General features: G+C 39.1%; 1 protein-coding gene across 1 annotated transcript in view; it reads right to left on the bottom strand.

The window, feature by feature from the left end:
• The window catches only part of LOC128734955 (uncharacterized), a 51445-nt gene that overhangs the window by 11608 nt on the left and 20331 nt on the right, over positions 1 to 19506 (bottom strand). Inside the window, exons 3-4 of the mRNA XM_053829373.1 lie at positions 10493 to 10654; positions 10012 to 10188 (exon numbers count right to left, since the gene is read on the bottom strand). Coding sequence (XP_053685348.1) covers positions 10012 to 10188; positions 10493 to 10654 — 339 coding nt within the window. The remainder of the gene's footprint in view (positions 1 to 10011; positions 10189 to 10492; positions 10655 to 19506) is intronic.

Raw genomic sequence — 19506 nt, 5'->3', positions numbered from 1 at the left:
AACCCATCAAGGATCTATTAACATATACGTAATGACATAAACAAAAAGTCTCAAATAATCCTAGTATCGTTGACCATATGTAAATAAACGTGAAAATACTTTAGGACGTCCTTTATTTGCTAACAAAGTTACTGAAATCAGCCCCAAAATGGATGGGAACGTTTTCTAGAAATTTCCAAACCATTCTACTTATTTTTCGGTGCATGGCCTCTACATATATGTATGTAGAAATCTGTGTAAAACAGAAAATTTGTATTTTTCTATACATATTCCAAAACGGAAAATGTTTGAATGAATTTTAACTTTTGAGATGACACAGAATCAGAATACCAATGGCTGTCGATAACTTTTTTAGCCATACAAATAGTGTCACCCTAAGATTACGACATTTCTATCTTTAGCAATGTGGGGCTTCATAAAATTTATCAGTCAATAGTAACTTATATATAAAATTTTTCTTTGGGCTGGTTTATGCCCCCGGCTCAAGCCATTCTCATTCGCTCTAGCTGGCTATCTTCATTGAACATTTCACCACAGGTGTAATTGTATTAATCTGCAGTGACAGATAAAATGGGAAATTACGTTCTTGATAGCCCACAGTCGTTTGTATAGTTGAAAAAAGGGGTAATTCTAAAAACTTCCACTTGATTATAAAAATAATAGCGGCAATTGAACGAAAATTCAAGTCCACAAATCCACGGCTGCCATGCTGGTCAACAAAGTCCATAAAATTCGACACGGTTCAAAGGAAAAACGCAGAAGCAATAAACTACCCGGCCGTACTTTGGTATTGTAATGAGGGAAATTATGAGCGCATATAACGGACACTAGATAAACTGCTGCTGCGTTCTCCACTAGTATCCGCAAGCAAAGCAGTTCTACCTCCTGCTAGGCAGCTAAAACTTGAAGCACCGACACATAGTCGCCTCTTTTATGTCCAATAAAAATTACTTCCCACTAGCACTACGGAGTATTTTCATTAGGTAGCTGTCGCTTTGGGTGCTCTGAAAAAGGGCACTCCAGTCTAAAACAGTCACACTCATAAAACAACATGGGAATCCATATTTGTAAGGGTTATTCACCTGATACCTAAGACTAACTAGTTAGGGTTCTCTTTGCTTTCAGTTCTAATCAGTTTGAAGATTAAAAGAGGAGGTTATTTTTTACTATAGTCCTTTTTCGGAGCTTCGATCTAATGCTGTTTTCTCGAAAGAATTTGATTAAAATCCTATATCGCAAGTTTGAAAACCAGCAGACGCTCTCTCTTCCATTGAAACCGATGGAGGTGCCTTATAAATTGGCGATTGCAGTGCATCTACATTCTTGGAATCCGTGAAAATATCAATCATGCCATTTTCCCTTCGGTTGCAGGAACCAGCTAATGCATGAACTAACTCGATTGATAGGAGTAAATTCCAATCAAATTTAATTGATATTAGTTTGTAGATTCGTAGAATCCCTGCAATGTCGTTCATTATTCCTATTCCAAGTACCTTTATATCGAGCAGGGGTTTTGCTGTTTTTAAGTTTTTAATTTGCAAAGCAATAATGGACGTTCAATAAGTTTACCCATGTTCGATGCTTTGAATATATGCTAATGTTACGATTTTGTCATATTATAACTGTAAATATGGAATTGAAATATAAACACTGTGCGCTATGAACGCATATACCTTTTTTGCAATATTTTCAAAACTGTTGAATCTAATTGAATTTAATCATTATGGATATTTTTACATACATATTTATTTTAATATACTTTCGTTCCAATAAATAAATAGTCTAATTTATTTTTTCCAGGAGTCAAATTAATTTATTCTTTATTGATGAACAATCATATCAATGAGTTATGCAGCATCATTTTTGTTATAGAGTAAGGAGGGGTAAATGTCCGATGGAGGGTAAAAGTGCGATTCAATTACTTATCGGTGCAGTTTCCGAGTAAATTGACTACATTGGCATGGATGGGTGACTACTTTGACAGCTTGAATCTAACGTAGACTTTGGTTGCTTACGAAGCATTGTTGCTGAGTTATGTGCAAATGTTATTTTAAGGCGGTTTTGATGTAATTTTTCGTTTTACGGCAAATACGATTTCAACAGGAGGATATTACTTGTTGAAAATTTGTGGCAGCGTTTTACATCACTCACATATCTGTTTTGAAAATACGGTGAAAAGGATTTACAAAATATATTTCGCATTTCCATAATTTAATCAAACCGCGTCAAGCGCCTAGCGGGGTAAAAGTGCGATTCATTGACGAGGCAAAAATGTATAGCTAATTAAATACAGCTTTAGGCAATATTTTACAGATACTAGAAATGGAAGATCTACAGAGAACTGTGTGCTCTACAGATGTTAGCCGAAGGAAAACAAACGTTTGGAAAAGTTTCGAACTGACGAAGGTTGCAATACACCAGCGCAAAATAGGAAAGGTGCAGATTGAGAATATTCTGTACCGAAACATACCGCAGATTTAAGATAATATGGTTTTGTTAGATACTGCTGTACTAATTTCATGGACTCGAGCTTCGTATTTTTGCCCCGCGGTATTCGCACTTTTGCCCCGCTAGTGGGGTAAAAGTGCGAATCGGCACTTGATCAGAAGAATGAAGAATTTATTTCGCATAACACAATTATTCCAGATGATTCATAGTTGAATGTGGAGACATTGAGTTACTGCATTACTCTAAAATATATTTTGCTGTTGTCCTTCTTTATATCTCACGAAAATTGATGACAACTTCAAACATCGCACTTATGCCCCGTCCTACTCTATGTCTATTTTCAAGGCCTATTTTATGTCCCATTTCAAGTTCAATTTCAACGTTAATGTTCTAAATCCAATTTCAAATCCAATTTGTAGTCCGATTTTACACACTTAAAAAAACACCGACTTCGGTAACATTTTGCCGCGATTTGGACAGCCGAGTGTTCGGTGAAAATTTTGGTGGTACATATCCCAAGCAACAATTCTTGAATTTGAACTTGAATTTTATAAAGGTTTTATCGCGGTATTAATCATTACCTCTGGTTTTATTGTGGTATTGCACAATACCAAGAGGATACAAGTCCAAACACACTTATAGCTAGCTAGAAAACCATAATATAACTGTTAATAAAGAAAAGGTATTGTGGTTGCTTATAGTACCATGTTAAAACTTGTTGGTAGTACCACGTCTCTTATAAACTTTCCATAAGTGTGGCATAGCAATACAAAATGGCGCATCAATCAAAATTGATCTTATCGTAGCTGCTTGTCAAACCGCAAGAAATCTGTTAGTTTGACCAAACAGTTTTTTGCTGGTATTATGAAGAATACTAAAGTTTAACACCACAATATTTTTTTTATGCGAGGCCATATTGCCATATTCTAGTATTTTGTTTTAGCTTGCAAACAAAAAATCATCAAAGCAAAGGTTTATGCAGAAAGAAACTTATTATCGATCGATTTTCCTGTCCGATTTTAAGTTCAAGTCTTATTTCAAGTCAAGTTTCAATAAATGTTTTAAATTCAATTTTAAGCAATGTTGCGAATCGAGCGAGAAGTCAACGATTCATACTTTCACGCGAGAGAGTATGAGAAGCATAGCATTCAACGCTTACGCCACTCACACAAGCGTAAAAGAAACAGTCACCGTTGCACAGTGGGACGATTTCAAAAATAGTGAGACATAAGTACATAATAGCTAGTGATGTCCGTTAATTGTTCGATTAATTCAACTAAGCGAATAATACATGACTTATTCAAATAATTTTGATTCGAATACTGCCAGCACGAGTAGTTGAATTAATCGAATAGTTCAATGAGTACGAATAATACCCGAATAATGCTCGTTAATCGTTCATAATCGTTAATCAAGGAAATATTCGAAATATTTTTAATCGAACACCACTGACACCATTGACACGAATAGTTGAATTAATCGATTAGTGCAGACAACGCTCACCGATTAATCGGTAATAGTATAATTGAAAATTTCGGACATCACTAGTAATAGCAACGAAACCTTAAAACATAGCATAATAGTTGCTTCAGAAAAGTTTCTTCATTCAAAAAGCACTTTCTAGAGGTGAAAAAATATTCGGACATTAGGGTGTCCCTGATCAGATACAAACAATATTTTCTTAATTTTAAGTCAGAAATGATTGCTACCTGCAGAAAAGTTGTAGCTAAACTATTTTCGGGAAACTTACTTGAATACTGAAGATTTCTACCTCTTAAATAAAAGAAGTTATATAGACAAACTCTTAGGGACACCCTTAAAAACAGTTTTTTCGATCTAACTCTTTAATATCACTTCGTACGCTTTTCAAATACTCTAAGAAATTATTAATCAAATTAAATTGCATATTTTCGTCGAAGACAGTAGATATCTATCTTTTTTTCTTTAGAAGCTATCACAGGTTTTGTAATTTTTACATGTAATCCCTTGCTGTATCCCATCATATACAGCTTGGAGCGGAACATCTGAAAAAAGTTACCAAGCAACCGTTTTTAAAGCTGAAAATTATGGAAACCGTTTCCGCAAAGCAAAAAAAATCAAGTTCAATTACTAATCCAATTTCATGACCCATTTCATATTCCATTTTAAGTCCTAATTCATGTTCCATTTCATGTCCTATTTAAATTTTCGCCTCAACTTCAGTTTTATATTCAACTAGTTGAGTGCCCGATCTTACTCGGGGAGCCTTTGTCTTACAACCACTTGTACATCAGTTATTGTAACCGAAATGCTTATAATGCAAAAATACAACGCTTGTTCCTCTTTTGGACGTTCCTCCCCATTTGTCAGTTCCCCCTCTTTTGTCTACCCGGCCACCTGCACGCCTGTTTTCTTTACGGAAATAACTATAAACCCCTATAAAGAAAGAAAAACAAAGCCATTTTTCCTATTTGCACCTTCCGCTTTTAACAATGGCCACCCCATCCATAGGAAATGAATAGTTTTGTTTATTGTACTTTTCGAAACACAGCTTTTTATTTATTTATTAGTTTAGTATTACATGCTATCCTAATAAAAAAAAGTAGAAGGTGCAGCAGTGTTTTATCCATGGATACAACAAACCTGTCATTCCTTTCATCTCATTCCAAGACAAAACTTGTTTATAAACAATGTTTTTAGTGTCACCACCAGGAGCAAGTATGCACAAATTATTGGCTGAGCCCACTCTGGAGCATGCCACATAAAGTTTACCATGGGAAAAACAGGGTGTTCTAAGATGAACTCCACGCTGTTTGAATGATTGCCCCTGGGACTCAAACAGTGTCGGCTAACAACAATTAGCACTAGTGATCGATCACTTTTTATACAGGTCACTTTGATTCGGTGCATAATTACACTTGACAAATCTACAGCTGCGAGCATTGCAGTTTAGTGTTTCGTATTCTGATTTTTTCTATTGTACGGATAAATTGTTACAGTCATATGGGCGTTACTCTCCCTTGTCAATGCTTTCAGTGCTGATTCTCTTATGTCAAGGAACATGTGTGCCAAATTTGATGAAGAACGGTCAAGCCGTTCCGGAGTTATGGCCTCCCCCTCTATTAGGGATCCTCCCCCACCTATTAGGGAACCTCCCCCCCTTTTTTGTTGACCCCCCTCTGCTGATTCGCTTATGTCAAGAAACATGTGTGCCAAGCAGGGATGGTTTTGATCACTTTGACTGAAATGCTAGTAACTCTTTAGTGACTAAATGAACGTTCATTTAGTTACTAAGGAAGTACTGGCATTGTAGAACTGTAACTACAAAAGATACAGCAAAACTTTGTTCAGCAAAATTGAAGATAATAACTGGTTCTACAAATGTCCAATACATCACTTTAACAAATTTTGCTCGGCAGAGACGGTACTGTCAAATGAATCAAAATTGAGTCAAAGTGATCGAACCATCCTTGGTGCCAAGTTTGATGAAGAACGGTCAAGCCGTTTCAGAGTTATGACCTCCCCCACTCCCTATTAGAGACCCTCCCCTACCCATTAGGGAACCTCGCCCCCCTTTTTGTTGACTCTCCAGTGCTGATTCTCTTATGTCAAGGAACATGTGTGCCAAGTTTGGTGGAGATCGGTCAAGGCGTTCTGGAGTTATGGTGGAACATACTAACATACAAACATACAAACATACTCACGCTCACTTATATATATGTATAGATTTGATGTACTATTTAAACTTAATTTTAGGTTCAATATCATATCCATTTTTAAGTCTGGTTTCGACTACAAATTTAAGTCTGAAATTGGAAACTACAAACTTCAGACCAGTTTCAGGTAATATTATAAATTCAACTTAAAGTTCATTCGCTAGCCTTATTCCAATGCCAATGCCAATTTCAAGTCCTATTACAAACTCAGTTTCAAGTGTGATTTCAAGTTTAATTTTAGGTCCAATTTCACGTCTTAAGTCAATTCCGGATTTGGAATTTGGAGTCAAATTTCAAGTTTAATTTAATTTTAAAATCTAATATTAAATAAAACTTTCAATGTCAAGTCCCAATTTGAAGATTACTGCTCTGCATTCCATTTGTGTCTGGGAAAGCCAGCGGGTAAGAGAAGGTTTCAGGTAAAATGACAGAATAGAAAAATAAATGAAATATTCATTGCTGATTTCCACGTTATCAGCGCTGCGCCCGCGACGGTAAGTCAAGAAAGAAAACGAAAATAATAAAAAAATGTGAATTGTATTGGATCATTATTGGCAAGAAGATAATTTAATTAATGGTATGAATTGAATGATCGTTGGTATGGCACGAAATTTATACATCAATCAAAAGTTATGATTTAACTTCACTGTCAAGTAATCTCCCTGATTAAATTGCTTAATCTTATAGCGGTTCGTCTGCATTTTAAACACTATGAATATTTTTCAACACGGTTGTGGCTTTATTACCTGAAACTTGTGTTAACACCACTACAGTAGTATAAATAATTAATTACAAGAATATAGATTGCTGTATGGCAGTATTCCAAAACTTTCTTGACAGAATAATTGGTCTGTTTATATACTGTTTATACTCCCACCACAATAGATTTAACACGACTCCCATTGTGATGTATTACATAAATTAAAGTTTAACCATCCCTTTCGATAAATCATATTTCGATCCATCGGATCGACAACGGTATGAAAAGTCTTTTGTACCCTAAAGGCAAAAGTTTGAAGAAGGATAAAAAGTGGCATGATTTTTTAAGTGGAAGCAAAGATTTGGCAATTTGAGAAATCGAGTCACGTCCTAAGGCTTTATCATTTCTAAACAAATCCTTGTATCCTCTTTATTTTGTGCATGTTGTAGGTCTACACGCACAAAAAGGTGAAAGAGTTTTTACAAACGTTGAATTTTGCCTAATATTGTTTAAGCTTATGTCCTATCACCTGCAATGCCCACTTAAATACGTTTAGATTTTAACTAATTCTTGTGGTACTGAAATACTTTAACCAATGCGAGGCAGTCAATTTATCAGACTCACGATTGATCCTGAGATGTTCCGGGTGGAAGTACCGGTGTCACTGTTGTCGAGAAAAATGAGAAAAAAGCATACTCCGATCATCTTTGATAGTTCGAAAATAGTGAAAATATTAATGTTGCTCAACGTGCACCGGATTATCTTTTTTTTTTTTCTCTCAGCTGATATGCTGTCTTGTTCCTGTTAAAATAGCAGTACATAATGGCTGCTTAAAACACACTAGGGAATTTTGAAGCTACACTGCCGTTATTTCCAACGTTCAATCGCACTTGGAACAGCACAGCATATCGTCAGCACCGCATAGAAATCAATTTATCGGCAGTGCAGAGAATCCGTTCTGACTGTTTACAGAGAATAAGTGGATAAAAAAAACTAATAACAAAATATAATGTAAATAAAACAGAACGAAATCAATTCAACGCAGCACTTCGAAATAGATGATAGATGAAAGGATGATCTATATGCTTCGAGAAGAGTCGACAATGAACCACTGTACAGTTACATAAAATGAAAACGACAAGCAAATACAATACACAATCATAGATGAGTTAGTAGCAAATATCGAACACATCGAACAACATCATAGTAAACAACTCGCTACACAGTTTACTGTAGGAGGAAACATTCGGGCCGGAAACAGGGATGTTTTGTGGAGGGTGGAAACAGACAGCAGCTGAGCATCATCATCAGCCAGCCTGCCGCACACTTTGACGTTCGCTGTCGGCTGGGTCGATGATGACGGAATCCGACTTTGGACGGTCGGTGCGTCTCAGAATGTTTATCGGACCGGAGCCAGTGATGTGGTAAAGCTCGAACAATCCGGGCCAGAGTGATGGCCAAAAGAGTATTCTTGAAGGAAAAACTTTTCATTCTGCACTGCCGGTTGGAATGTATCGTTGCATAGAATGGGAACTTTTTTTTAATTTCAAAACTTGATTTAGATTTTTGCTTGAAGGTCGGAAGGCGCCGGAAAGTTTATCCGGAAAAGAGAAAGAAACTGAATGAATAAACTTGACAGTTTCAACACAGAAAATTAAAAAGAGGAAATAAAAAAAAAAACAAACAATTGAAATGGAAAGATTTTACACAGATAGTGGAAAATAGTAGCGTGGGGAAGTCTGTTCGGCACGTATCTCCGCGGAGATACCCAACAAAAACCATCTCGGCGGGTGGGTGACGGGGCAGAGGATACAAAAGTGTTTGGTTTGTGTTTTCTCCGGGATAATGGATAAATGGTTGAGAAGTGAAGGTGTATGTTTACCGCGACATTTGCCACCTCACTAGCGGGCGTTGGCAGCGCTCCCAACTCAATGCTATCGTTTTCATAGCTGTAATGATTGAGTCCAGTGTCGTTCTCTTCGTCGTAACTGGAATCGTCATTACTGGACGCGGTTTTGGAGGTTTTGCAAAATTTCGACAACAATTTGTTGTGGGTGCGGAACGCCGGAATGTCCAGATAGAGCAATTGTTTCTGATGCTCCAGCTGGCGCTCGAGATATTTGGTCATATTGTCATCGCTCAGATGGTCGCTCGGATGCTGCGAATGATTTGGTGTGGTGGATCTACTACTTCTAATCGCAGATATGTGACATGATACAAGCAATATGGCGGCAGATCTAGCCGCACCTGTACGCGAGGTTGACACCAAGACACCTTTGGAACCGTGCAAGGGAGCACTCGACGGCCGTCGATTGCCATAGGAACCGATGGAGCCGCTAGATCGTTGGCTGGAACGCGATGACGGTCTTGCCGACTGTATTGTCAATGGAATCCCTGTGGTTTAGTGTTAGTTCGGGGTGGTTTTACAGTTTTTTAGATGATGTGTTTTGTTATTTGATATGTTTTATCGGTAGTAAGTCGTAGATCCAAGAAGAGAAGATAGAATAGAAAAAGATAAGCGTATGTACCGGGTTAGAATCAAGGATTTATTCCGCATCGCTAGCTATTATTGTAAATTGCTTAATTATTTTAAAGAGAAAAAAGACCATGCAATTGAGAAACTGTATGATTTGCTATTCCTATGTTTCATGATAGAATAAAACTATCGAAATGATTCAATAAACAAATAAACAAATAAAGGTTACTGCAGTTGTACATTTTTCCGAGATTTACTGTAATTAATTACTTTCAATTACCGAATTGTTCCAAATTTCTACGTGACTGCTCTTAAAGTTCTTCCAGATTTTAAAACAAAAATAATTCTGGACCAAATAGGAACTAAATTGAAAGAATAATGTGCATGTGTCTTAAATTAATTTGTGTTACAGATTAATTTGTAAAGGCAATGTAGTGAATCAAATGCATGAGATTGAAAACCATCCAATCTTCAAAATCAAGATACTATCCCCGTTGTACGTGCTTTAGTTTTGCTCAGCTTATCCGACAGAAAGAAAAAGAAATGTACAACTGCGACGAGAGCTCCCGGAAACGAATGTACATGACAGCTTCCTTTTTGTACAAATCATACAAAGAATGTTTCAAATGGAGAGAGATACAAAGAAAAACCGAAAACAGTCGAAAGTGGGTTTTTGGCTGTGCCCTACCTACCTGTATCACTGTTGTACAAAATTGGAGGCGCAAGGTTGGCATCGCCGAAATGTCGAGGTCGAGGATATTTCGTTTTGCTAAATAAATGCAGTACCATGCAAATGAGACCGGCTAGCACGGCAATGCCGCTGGTGACACCGAATAGTGTTGGAAGATCCGCAGTTATTACGGCCAAATCTGAAAGAAGAAACCCCGAACACCGGAAGGAGAACCGAAAACGGATAAATTTGAATGCAGGCGATATACAGGCGGATTGGATAAAGCATGCAATGATATTGCAAACATAGAGATTAGGCAGGATTCGGCTCGTTGAACCACCATAAAGTAAGAGTTATGGATTCAATCGTTTTGCCAGTGTTGGTGTTTATTTATTGCATGTTTATCCTATGTACTTCATCGATTAAATCGAAAACGGTCACGGCTCAACCGAATCAATCAATATGCCGGTGTCTCTCTCTCAAGAGACCAGAACAGTACTCACCTTGTGTGCAGAAAACACGTTTCGTTGGTTTGGAATAACTAACGGAGTGGAAACCGGGCGCACACTGGCAGATGGCGTTGTGACTGATTTGCACGCAGAGGGCGTGCTCGTCGTTGTAGATGCAGGTCTGATCGTAGAAACATTGTTCCCCTAACTTTTTGGCTGCAGCAGCGAATGGAGCGGGCATCGATGCAGTGTTGATTGAAATATGAAATAAAAGACGAGAATTTAAATGAGATTGAAAATCTTAACACCGTAAACGAAATTTTAAATTTTCGTTTTATTATTCACCACGTAAATACGTAAATATTTATTATTTCTGAACAGTGGAAATCATTAAATACATAAATTTCACAATATGATTTCATCTCTCAAGTGTTTTAATGATAACGTGCTCGCGCTGTTATGATTAAGAGATTTAACCAATACTTTTAAAAGTCCTACAAGCAGGAAGAATTCCCATTAAGATCATTCAATATTATGACTGAATAATATTTAAAAATATGTTCGATTCCATTCTTGGGCTGTGTTTTATCGAGGCTGTCGAGATTCATGCAGTTCGAATGGATTTATTAGTAAAATGGCGAGATAATTTGCTCAAGTAACACTGAAGGTTTTATTACACTCCTATGATGGTTTTCGTTAACTAAAATCTATTTATATAAGAGGCTGGTCTGTACCGAAAACCAGGTCTCTGACAGGACGTCATAAGAGGCTTATCGGTAACTAAAAACAGGTCCTTGACAGGACGTCATGCTTTCGTAGCAATGGGTTGTATTCTCAGTCACCTCACTGGTCGACTGCTGGACTGCTCGATTGCTCAACTGGTTGACTAGACTGCTCAACTGGACTGATGGATTAGACTGCTCGTTTTGATTGTTAGACTGGACTGCTTAACTGAACTGCTCGACTGAACTGTTTGATTCGACTGCTCGACTCAACTGTTTGATTGGACAGATCGACTTGGTTGCTTGACTGAACATCTCGATTTAACTGCTCGAGTGGACTACTCGACTTAACTACTCGGTTAGACTGTTTGACACATTTACTTGACTTACTACTTGCCTCGTCTGGTCGACTTACTACTCGAGCCGACTGCTCGACTTAACTGCTCGACTTAACTGCACGATTGAACTGCTCGACTATACAGCTTGATTCATCTGCTCGACTCAACTGCTGACTTAACTGTTCGATTCGACGTTCGACTTGACTGCTTGACTGGACTACTCGACTCAACTGCTCGACTGGACTACTCGACTCAACTGCTCGATTAAACTGCTCAACTGGACTGCTCAACTTGATTGCCCGATTCAACTAGTCGACTGAACTGCTCGACTGAACCGCTTGACCCGACTGCTAGACTGAACCGCTTGACCCGACTGTTTGACTTAACTGTTCGATTCGAGTGCTCGACTCAACTGCTCGACTAGACTACTCGATTCAACTGTTCTACTGTACTGATCGACTCAACTGCCCGATTAAACTTCTCGACTGGACTGTTCGATTCAACTGCTCAACTTGACCGCTCGATTAAACTGCTCGACTCGACTGCTCAACTCAAATGCTCGACTAAACTGCTCGACCCTACTATTTAACTCGACTGCTTGGTTCGACTGCTCGATTCAACTGCTTGGCTCGCCTACTCAACTCAATTGCTTGTCGCGATATCATGGTCGGTGTTAAATCAGACCGGACCAAGTCGCAAAATTTTTCAAAATGAGTTAATGACAGCAAGCGATCATAGATACTAGATTTTCTAAGTGACATTTAAATTTAATCAGGCTACATAAATGTTGCAAACAGCTAGAGTTAGAAGATGAATTTTGTCACTCGGTTCTGTCTGACTAAACACCGACCATATCGGTTAGCGGCAGACAATGGACACAAAAGAGCCATTTTGCCCACCTATAGAATCAGCACAGTGAAGATAATATTTTTACTCAGTTAAATAAAATCCAATGCGAGCATAAAAACTATTTGTTTCAGTTACCGGCTATGACTCCTTTTATGTACAACATCTTAGAGCTATATTATGCAATATAAGGCTTGTTCGCGACAAAATTTGGACACCCTTAAACACACACAACTTTGGAAATACATTAACAATGAGTGAACTATAACACTTGTTTACAATTGCTACAAGCGCTCAGTGTAAAATGGCGTCGAAAGAAGAGCTGGTGCGAAAAGCAATTGTGCGTAGTCGCAATGAAAATCCGGATCTCTCGTTAAGAAAACTTGTCAAAAAGCTTGGATTTCCTCCAAGCACTGTTCACAGTATTTTAAAATCGTTCGATACTCGCTTGACAGCAGCTAGGAAGAAGGGAAGTGGAATAAAACGGGATCTGAGGAACCACCTCAAGGATGCGAAGGTAAAATAAATATTACGGAGGAGACCAGATCTTTCTGTACGTACCATTGTTCGTAAAATAAAAATGTCGCCAACATTCGTGCACACTTCTAAGCAACGACAAGGCATTAAGTCTTTCAAGGTGAGGACTGTGCCAAACCGTAATGATAAGCAAAATACGACGGCTACAATACGCGCTCGTAAGCTTTATCGCGAATATTTAACGAAGTTTCCATGCGTCATAATGGACGATGAAACGTATGTCCTAGAAGACTTTAAATAGCATCCTGGTATGTCTTTTTACACTGCCATGAAACGGAATGCCGTTGCAGAGCATTTTAGGACAAAGAAGAAAGCCAAGTTCCCCAAAAAATACTTAGTTTGGCAGGCCATATGCAGCTGTGACCAAAGATGTTTTGGAATGGTATAATGCTAATGGAGTCCATATTGTACCGAAGGAGGCGAATCCACCTAATTGTCCAGAGTTACGCCCCATCGAGCGGTATTGGGCTTTGGTGAAGAGAGAGCTGTCCCAGCACAAACAACAAGCAACAACTATAGATAAATTTCGAAAATCTTGGCCAAACGCAGCTAAATTGGTTGCCAACAAGTCCGCACTGACCTGCATGGCAAGGGTAAACTCCAATGTTCGCCAATTTTTCATGCAGAAAGACGGGGTTATTTGCCCTATCTACAAGAAAAGCAATAAGCTGGATTGTTAGAACTACCGAGCGATCACTATCCTGAATGCCGACAACAAAGAGCTATCCCCAGTCATCTTCCATCGATAATCGCCAGTAGGCAATAGATTTGTGAGAAGTTATCAGGCCAGCTTCATGGAGGGTCGGGCTACAACAGATCAAATCTTCACCCTGCGGCAGATCCTCCAGAAGTGCAGCGAATTTCGAGTCCCCACGCATGACCTGTTCATTGATTTCAAAGCCGCATATGATAGCGTAAACCGACAAGAGCTATGGAAAATTTTTGGACGAAAACGGCTTTTCGGGTAAGCTTACTAGACCTATTATGGCTACGATGCAAGGGACTCAGTGCTGTGTGAGAATCTCGGGACCCATTCGAAGGGGACTCCGACAAGGAGATGGTCTTTCCAGCCTGCCATTCAACATTGCACTTGAAGGTGTTATAAGACGAGCGACGATCGAAATGCGGGGCACGATTTTCAATAAATCCAGTCAATTTATCTGTTTTTCTGTTGGCAGGACAATTGAGGCGGTGGAAGATCAGCACCCGGCCGCACTGAGCGTGACAGGGCACACTTGGACAGTACCGTGGTAATCGAAGGGATGAATTTGAGGTAGTCAACGAATTCGTATACCTTGGCTCACTGGCAACAGAGGACAACAATACTAGCCGTGAGATTAAAAGGCGTATAATCAGTGGAATTCGGGCCTACTAAAGACTTCACAAACACTTGCGGCCGAACAATCTGAGCCCCCGTACAAAGTGCACACTGTACAAAACGCTAATTAGACCGGTTGTCCTCTACGCGCACGAATCATGAACACTGCTAGAAGAGAACCGACGAGCACTCGGAGTTTTCGAACGGCGGGTGCTAAGAATCATCTTTGGCGACGTGCAAGAGAACGGTGTTTGGAGGCGAAAAATAAATCATGAGCGTCTCTAGGGCAAACCAAGTATTCAGAAAGTGGTTAAAGCTGGACGGATACGTTGGTCCTGCCCACTTGCTAGAATGCCAGACAACTATCCTGTAAAAATGGTTTTCGCATCGAATCCGGTAGGAACAAGATGAAGAGGGGCACAGTGAGCGGGTGGAGTGAGATCTGCCATGGACCGAATAAGATGAAGAAATTATGCGCGGCCGATCCTCCAAAAAGACCGTGAATACAGAATTCCCACGCACCGTTGGCTTCAAAGCTGCATGTGATACCATCGATAGAAAAGATCTATGGAAAATCATGAATGAAACCGGCTTCCCTAGGAAGCTTATCAAACTGATTGAATCTACGATGAATGATATGTGATGTGTTCGGATCTTGGGTGCTGGTCATTTAAATCACACAGTGGTGATGGTCTCTCATGTCGGCTGTTTTATATAGTGTTGCAACCGAGTAGATATCAACACGCGTGGCAAATTCGTCAACAAATCTGGTCAATTCGTCTGCATTGCCGATACCAGACTAAAGCGCGAGGCAGTCTAAAACAAAGACCGACGCCGCTTGGGCAGCAGTGTAACGATCGACGGTGATTTGGTTGAGGTTTGAGGTAGTTGACGTATTTGTCTATCTTCGCTCACTGGTAACAGCAGACAATGACACCAACCGTGAGATTTGGAGTATTAACAGCAAAAATCATGCCTACTATGGGCTTCACAAGAAATTGCGGTCGAATAAACTAAGCCCCCGTACAAAGTGTACGCTGTACAAGACGCTCATTAGACCAGTTGTTCACTACAGGCATGAAACGAGGACAATGCTCGAGGAGGACTTGCGACTGCTACGAACGATCTTCGGCGGCGTACAGGAGAACGAAGTATGGAGGCAGAGAATGAACCACAAACTCGGACAGCTCTACGGCGTTTGCAGTATTCAAAAGGTGGCTACAGCTGACCGGATACGATGGGCTGAACATGTTGCAATGATGCCGTACTACGTTGCAAAAATGGTGTTCGCTTCAAATCCGGTAGTAGCAAAATGACAACGAAAAACCTACATGGTTAGACCAGGTGAAGTAAGATCTGGTGAAGAGTTCACGATGTTCAAGGAATTGGAGACCGGTAGTCCACAACTGAGTGAATTGGAGAAATTTTCTTCATTAGGCTGTTACGTAGGAGGGAAAGCCAACTAAGTGAGTAAGTACTTTGAACCCTGTAAGTGTTCACGAGGTGACCAATACTGGACGGATACGCTGGGAAGGCTATATTGCTAGAATACCGAACAATGATACTGCAGAAAGGATGTTGATAAACAAGGTGTCCTCGGGACTGGAGATTAAATACCACGTGCCAAACTAGATGGAAGAATTTCATTTTGACGACATGCGACTTCAAGTCAATTGAGTAAGTAAGTAAAATCCTGATTGCAATAATGATCGCTGTCATAAGGTTCCGGAAGCGCGGAATTCAAGCAGGAATAAAAGCTAGGGACAATCGATGTCGCCGGCGAGCAGTTTAACATAGAAAGTATCCGAAAGAGCGTTTCGACACTTTGACACCTATCTGGATGTGCTGGACGATTCTAAGGATCGTGCCACTGGAGATTTTTGAGAGCTAACCATGTGAATCTTTTTTGAACTCGCTCGATCCTTAAGTTCCATGTTACAGAAGCGTTTTCAGGGATCGAGGTAACAATATTACGCCTTCAGGTAATGCGGATCCGTAAAGTCCTTGGTAATTTTGAAGATGAAGCCAAGTTGTTGGATTGCTTTAGAAATAATCGACATCTAGTGCGCATGGAATGTAAGCTTAGAATCTAGTGGAATACTAAGATCCATTACATGGTCAACTCGGTTAAGAATAGTAGCCTCGATATGACATTTGCAATACTGATATAACGAGTTTGCTGACACCAATTGAACACAGGTTTTAAAATCATCGGCTTCAATAAGTTTGCATCCATAACCAAGCGAGATTGCAACTTCGTTGAAGAAAATGACAAATAAAAGAGATTCAAAACTGCTCCTTTGTGGAACGTCAGATATATTGATAAATGGTGAAAAGACGAGTTGGCCGCGCTTAACATGCAGCGTTCTTCCAGTTCGATAGGACGAAAACCGCGGTACCAATCTGCGTAAATTCACAACAATTTACGGAGTAACACTTTATGGTAAATTTTGTCGAAAACCGCTTTCAAATCCGTATCGATGACATTAAATTGCACTCGACTTTTCATAGCCGTATTAATGAAATATAACAAATTAGTAGTTACGGATCTGGCTGGAACGAAACCATGCTGGTCAGAGGAAAAATAATACTTCGTGGATTGCAGGATTCGGTCGCTGAGGATAATCTCGAACAGTTTCGAATCAGCGGAAAGGATGGTAATCCTGTGGTTATTCTGGCGTCACGATGAACACCACTTTTATACACGGGAGATATATGACAGTTAAAGCTCACAAGAAATTCTCTCCATTCGAATGACAGCAGAGGTTCCATTCGGTCAGAGATTTTTAACTTTTTTGGGGCAACGACAATTATGACGGGCGAAATTTCAAGCGTATCCAGGACGACACAATCCAGCGAGACATTAGCTGACTCTTAGAAGCGGAGCACTCTTGGGAAGTGAAATTGGTTTCCTTTTCACTAGACCGTTTAAAATTATTTAAAGGTCCAATAATTTAAAAAAAGCTTAAGGCCCAATTTTTCCATGAAATTTCTGTTAAATTTTCGCAACGCATTAAAATCCATATGCGTTGTGACTTTGTCTTTATTTGAACAATGTTCGGTCAGCGGATTATGTTTTAGTATTTTCAAACAAAAATCCAACACAATGGTTTTTAATTAGTAGTAACCAATGTGTAGAAGTATTAAACACGAAAACATTAACCACCGATTGAGTGAAAAATCAATTAATTCCATGCTATAGTCATGAAACTAATAATCAAAAACAAATTTTGTGCGAATACAACCGTTTGACCGCACCTTCACCTCAATCCACATGAAATTGCTTGTGACACAAGAAATATGTTGCACACATTTTTGCGATTGGTTTGTTACTGTTTTGGTTTTAAAATATCCATTGCACACAATAAAAGAATGGTCACACATGTGCCCAGCAGATAAATTTGTTACCGGCACGCGGTTAAATGGCATTTTCTGGCTGGCAGCAGGAGCAGGATGCCGCACAGCACAAACATTGGCATGAGCTTTCGTGGCAAATTTTGCTCTGGAACTGCGGGACACACCATTACCGCTGTGCCGTTTCATTTGAACCACAGCGTAATCAAAGTCACTTAGGTGGACCAAAATTTAGTCTCGTCGGAAGTATAGCGAGAGTATATTAAATGCAGTTTGCTTAAAAACTGTGTAAGTTCATTTGTTTGATTAGGAAAAGTTTCTAAAAATAACTGATGGAAATTGCTCACAACCAAGTGTCGGTCTGATTTATATCATACAAGAAAAGTACGTAGTTTTGTTTTGAAGATGATGCAATGCATAACATGTTTTCTTACATATTGCAATTGTCTTGCAAAAAACTGTGACTTACAGCATTTTTCGAATCACCATTCATCCCTATAGGAACAAACCCATCATCCGGCGAAATGCTAGCAAGATATCATTTGGCGAAAATGCAATTTGAACCGGTGCCAAGGAAGGAAAAAGAAGCCCCGAGAGATAGTGTACGGTCACACCTGAAACCGAAATGGAATTACGAAGGCTGAAACCGGCGCACATTTCCGATAGCCGCTATTGTTGATTAGTCGCGCGTATGACCTAGCTCCGAACCGTGCGCCGCCGCACAGTGGTCCCATTGGTATCAGAACACGCGTTTTTTTAATTGCGCCGAAATGGTTGATTATACTGGTTAAGTATGTTCAGAGAAATTTCTCAGCGTTAAAAGCTCTTTCATATGGCATGAACGATTATTTGATTAATCCGCCTAAAAGTTAGATAAAAAATTTATTTTTTGAACAGTAAGAGATACAGCAAAACAAAGTTCTACAAAATTTTTGAAAAGATTATTATAAAGAACTTTGCCAAAGAAAGTAACCTTCTAGCTATTATAGTTTTAGAGATAAAGAACAATTTTTGTGGAGACTTTACGAAAATCAATTTTTTGACCACAGTTCTTTCTACAGTATTTATACGCATTTGACATGTTCGGCAAAGATTTTCTAACAGTCAAATTACATACTTTTGTAGAATATAGTAACTTGCTATCATCAATATTTGCGGAGAAAATTAAAGTTTTCGTTTAAAAATTAACCAATTTTCAACAGCAATAACTCCCAAACATGCAAATATATTCAAACCATTTATTGCCCATGTGAAAGTACAAGAAACATACTACAAAACGCAAAACAAATTAGCTTGACCCTGGCTATCCCTCTACCAAAACACTCGCATTGAAAATTGTTACTCGGTTGAATTTAATATGGTGTAGTGTAAAAACCGTGTTATCCCGATCAAGTAAGTGTGCAAAATAAATTATGAAAATGTGTAATCCAAGCAGCATGGATTGTTTGTAGAGAAAAAGATTTTCAAAATTCGTTTTCGGATGAAATTTGATTACTGCAGTTCGAGGTGTACGAATTTCGAAATGTATTTGAAGATTCTTCATCCTCACTATCGCTATTATTGTGCATATCATATGTACTGACCAACAGTTGCAGTAGGTACATCTTCAGAGGACATGGCATTTTTGTTATTTGGTAGTTCCCTCATGCTAGAAATTACCGGATCAGAAGATTCTAACAGACGGCAGAAGATCCGTATTTGTAGCCATTCTGGAGATCTTCCTTGTGTGATGAGTTCGGAACTGTTGTATGTCCTTGTCCACCATTGTCATCATCAGCTCGTAACCACTACCGTTCTACCTTCACGTACATGATGTAGGATGTAGGATGATTTTTTGCGATTTGCTGGTCTATGTTAATTTTTTCTTGCAGCGTTAGTGCAGTCGTTTCCTTTGCAAACTGGAGATGCAACGGCCGGCAATACCTGGTCGAAGACGATCTAATTAGGCTAATT

This window comes from Sabethes cyaneus, chromosome 2 (genome assembly GCF_943734655.1).
Source record: "Sabethes cyaneus chromosome 2, idSabCyanKW18_F2, whole genome shotgun sequence".
Taxonomy (NCBI): domain Eukaryota; kingdom Metazoa; phylum Arthropoda; class Insecta; order Diptera; family Culicidae; genus Sabethes; species Sabethes cyaneus.
This window is presented reverse-complemented; position numbering and strand designations above follow the sequence as displayed.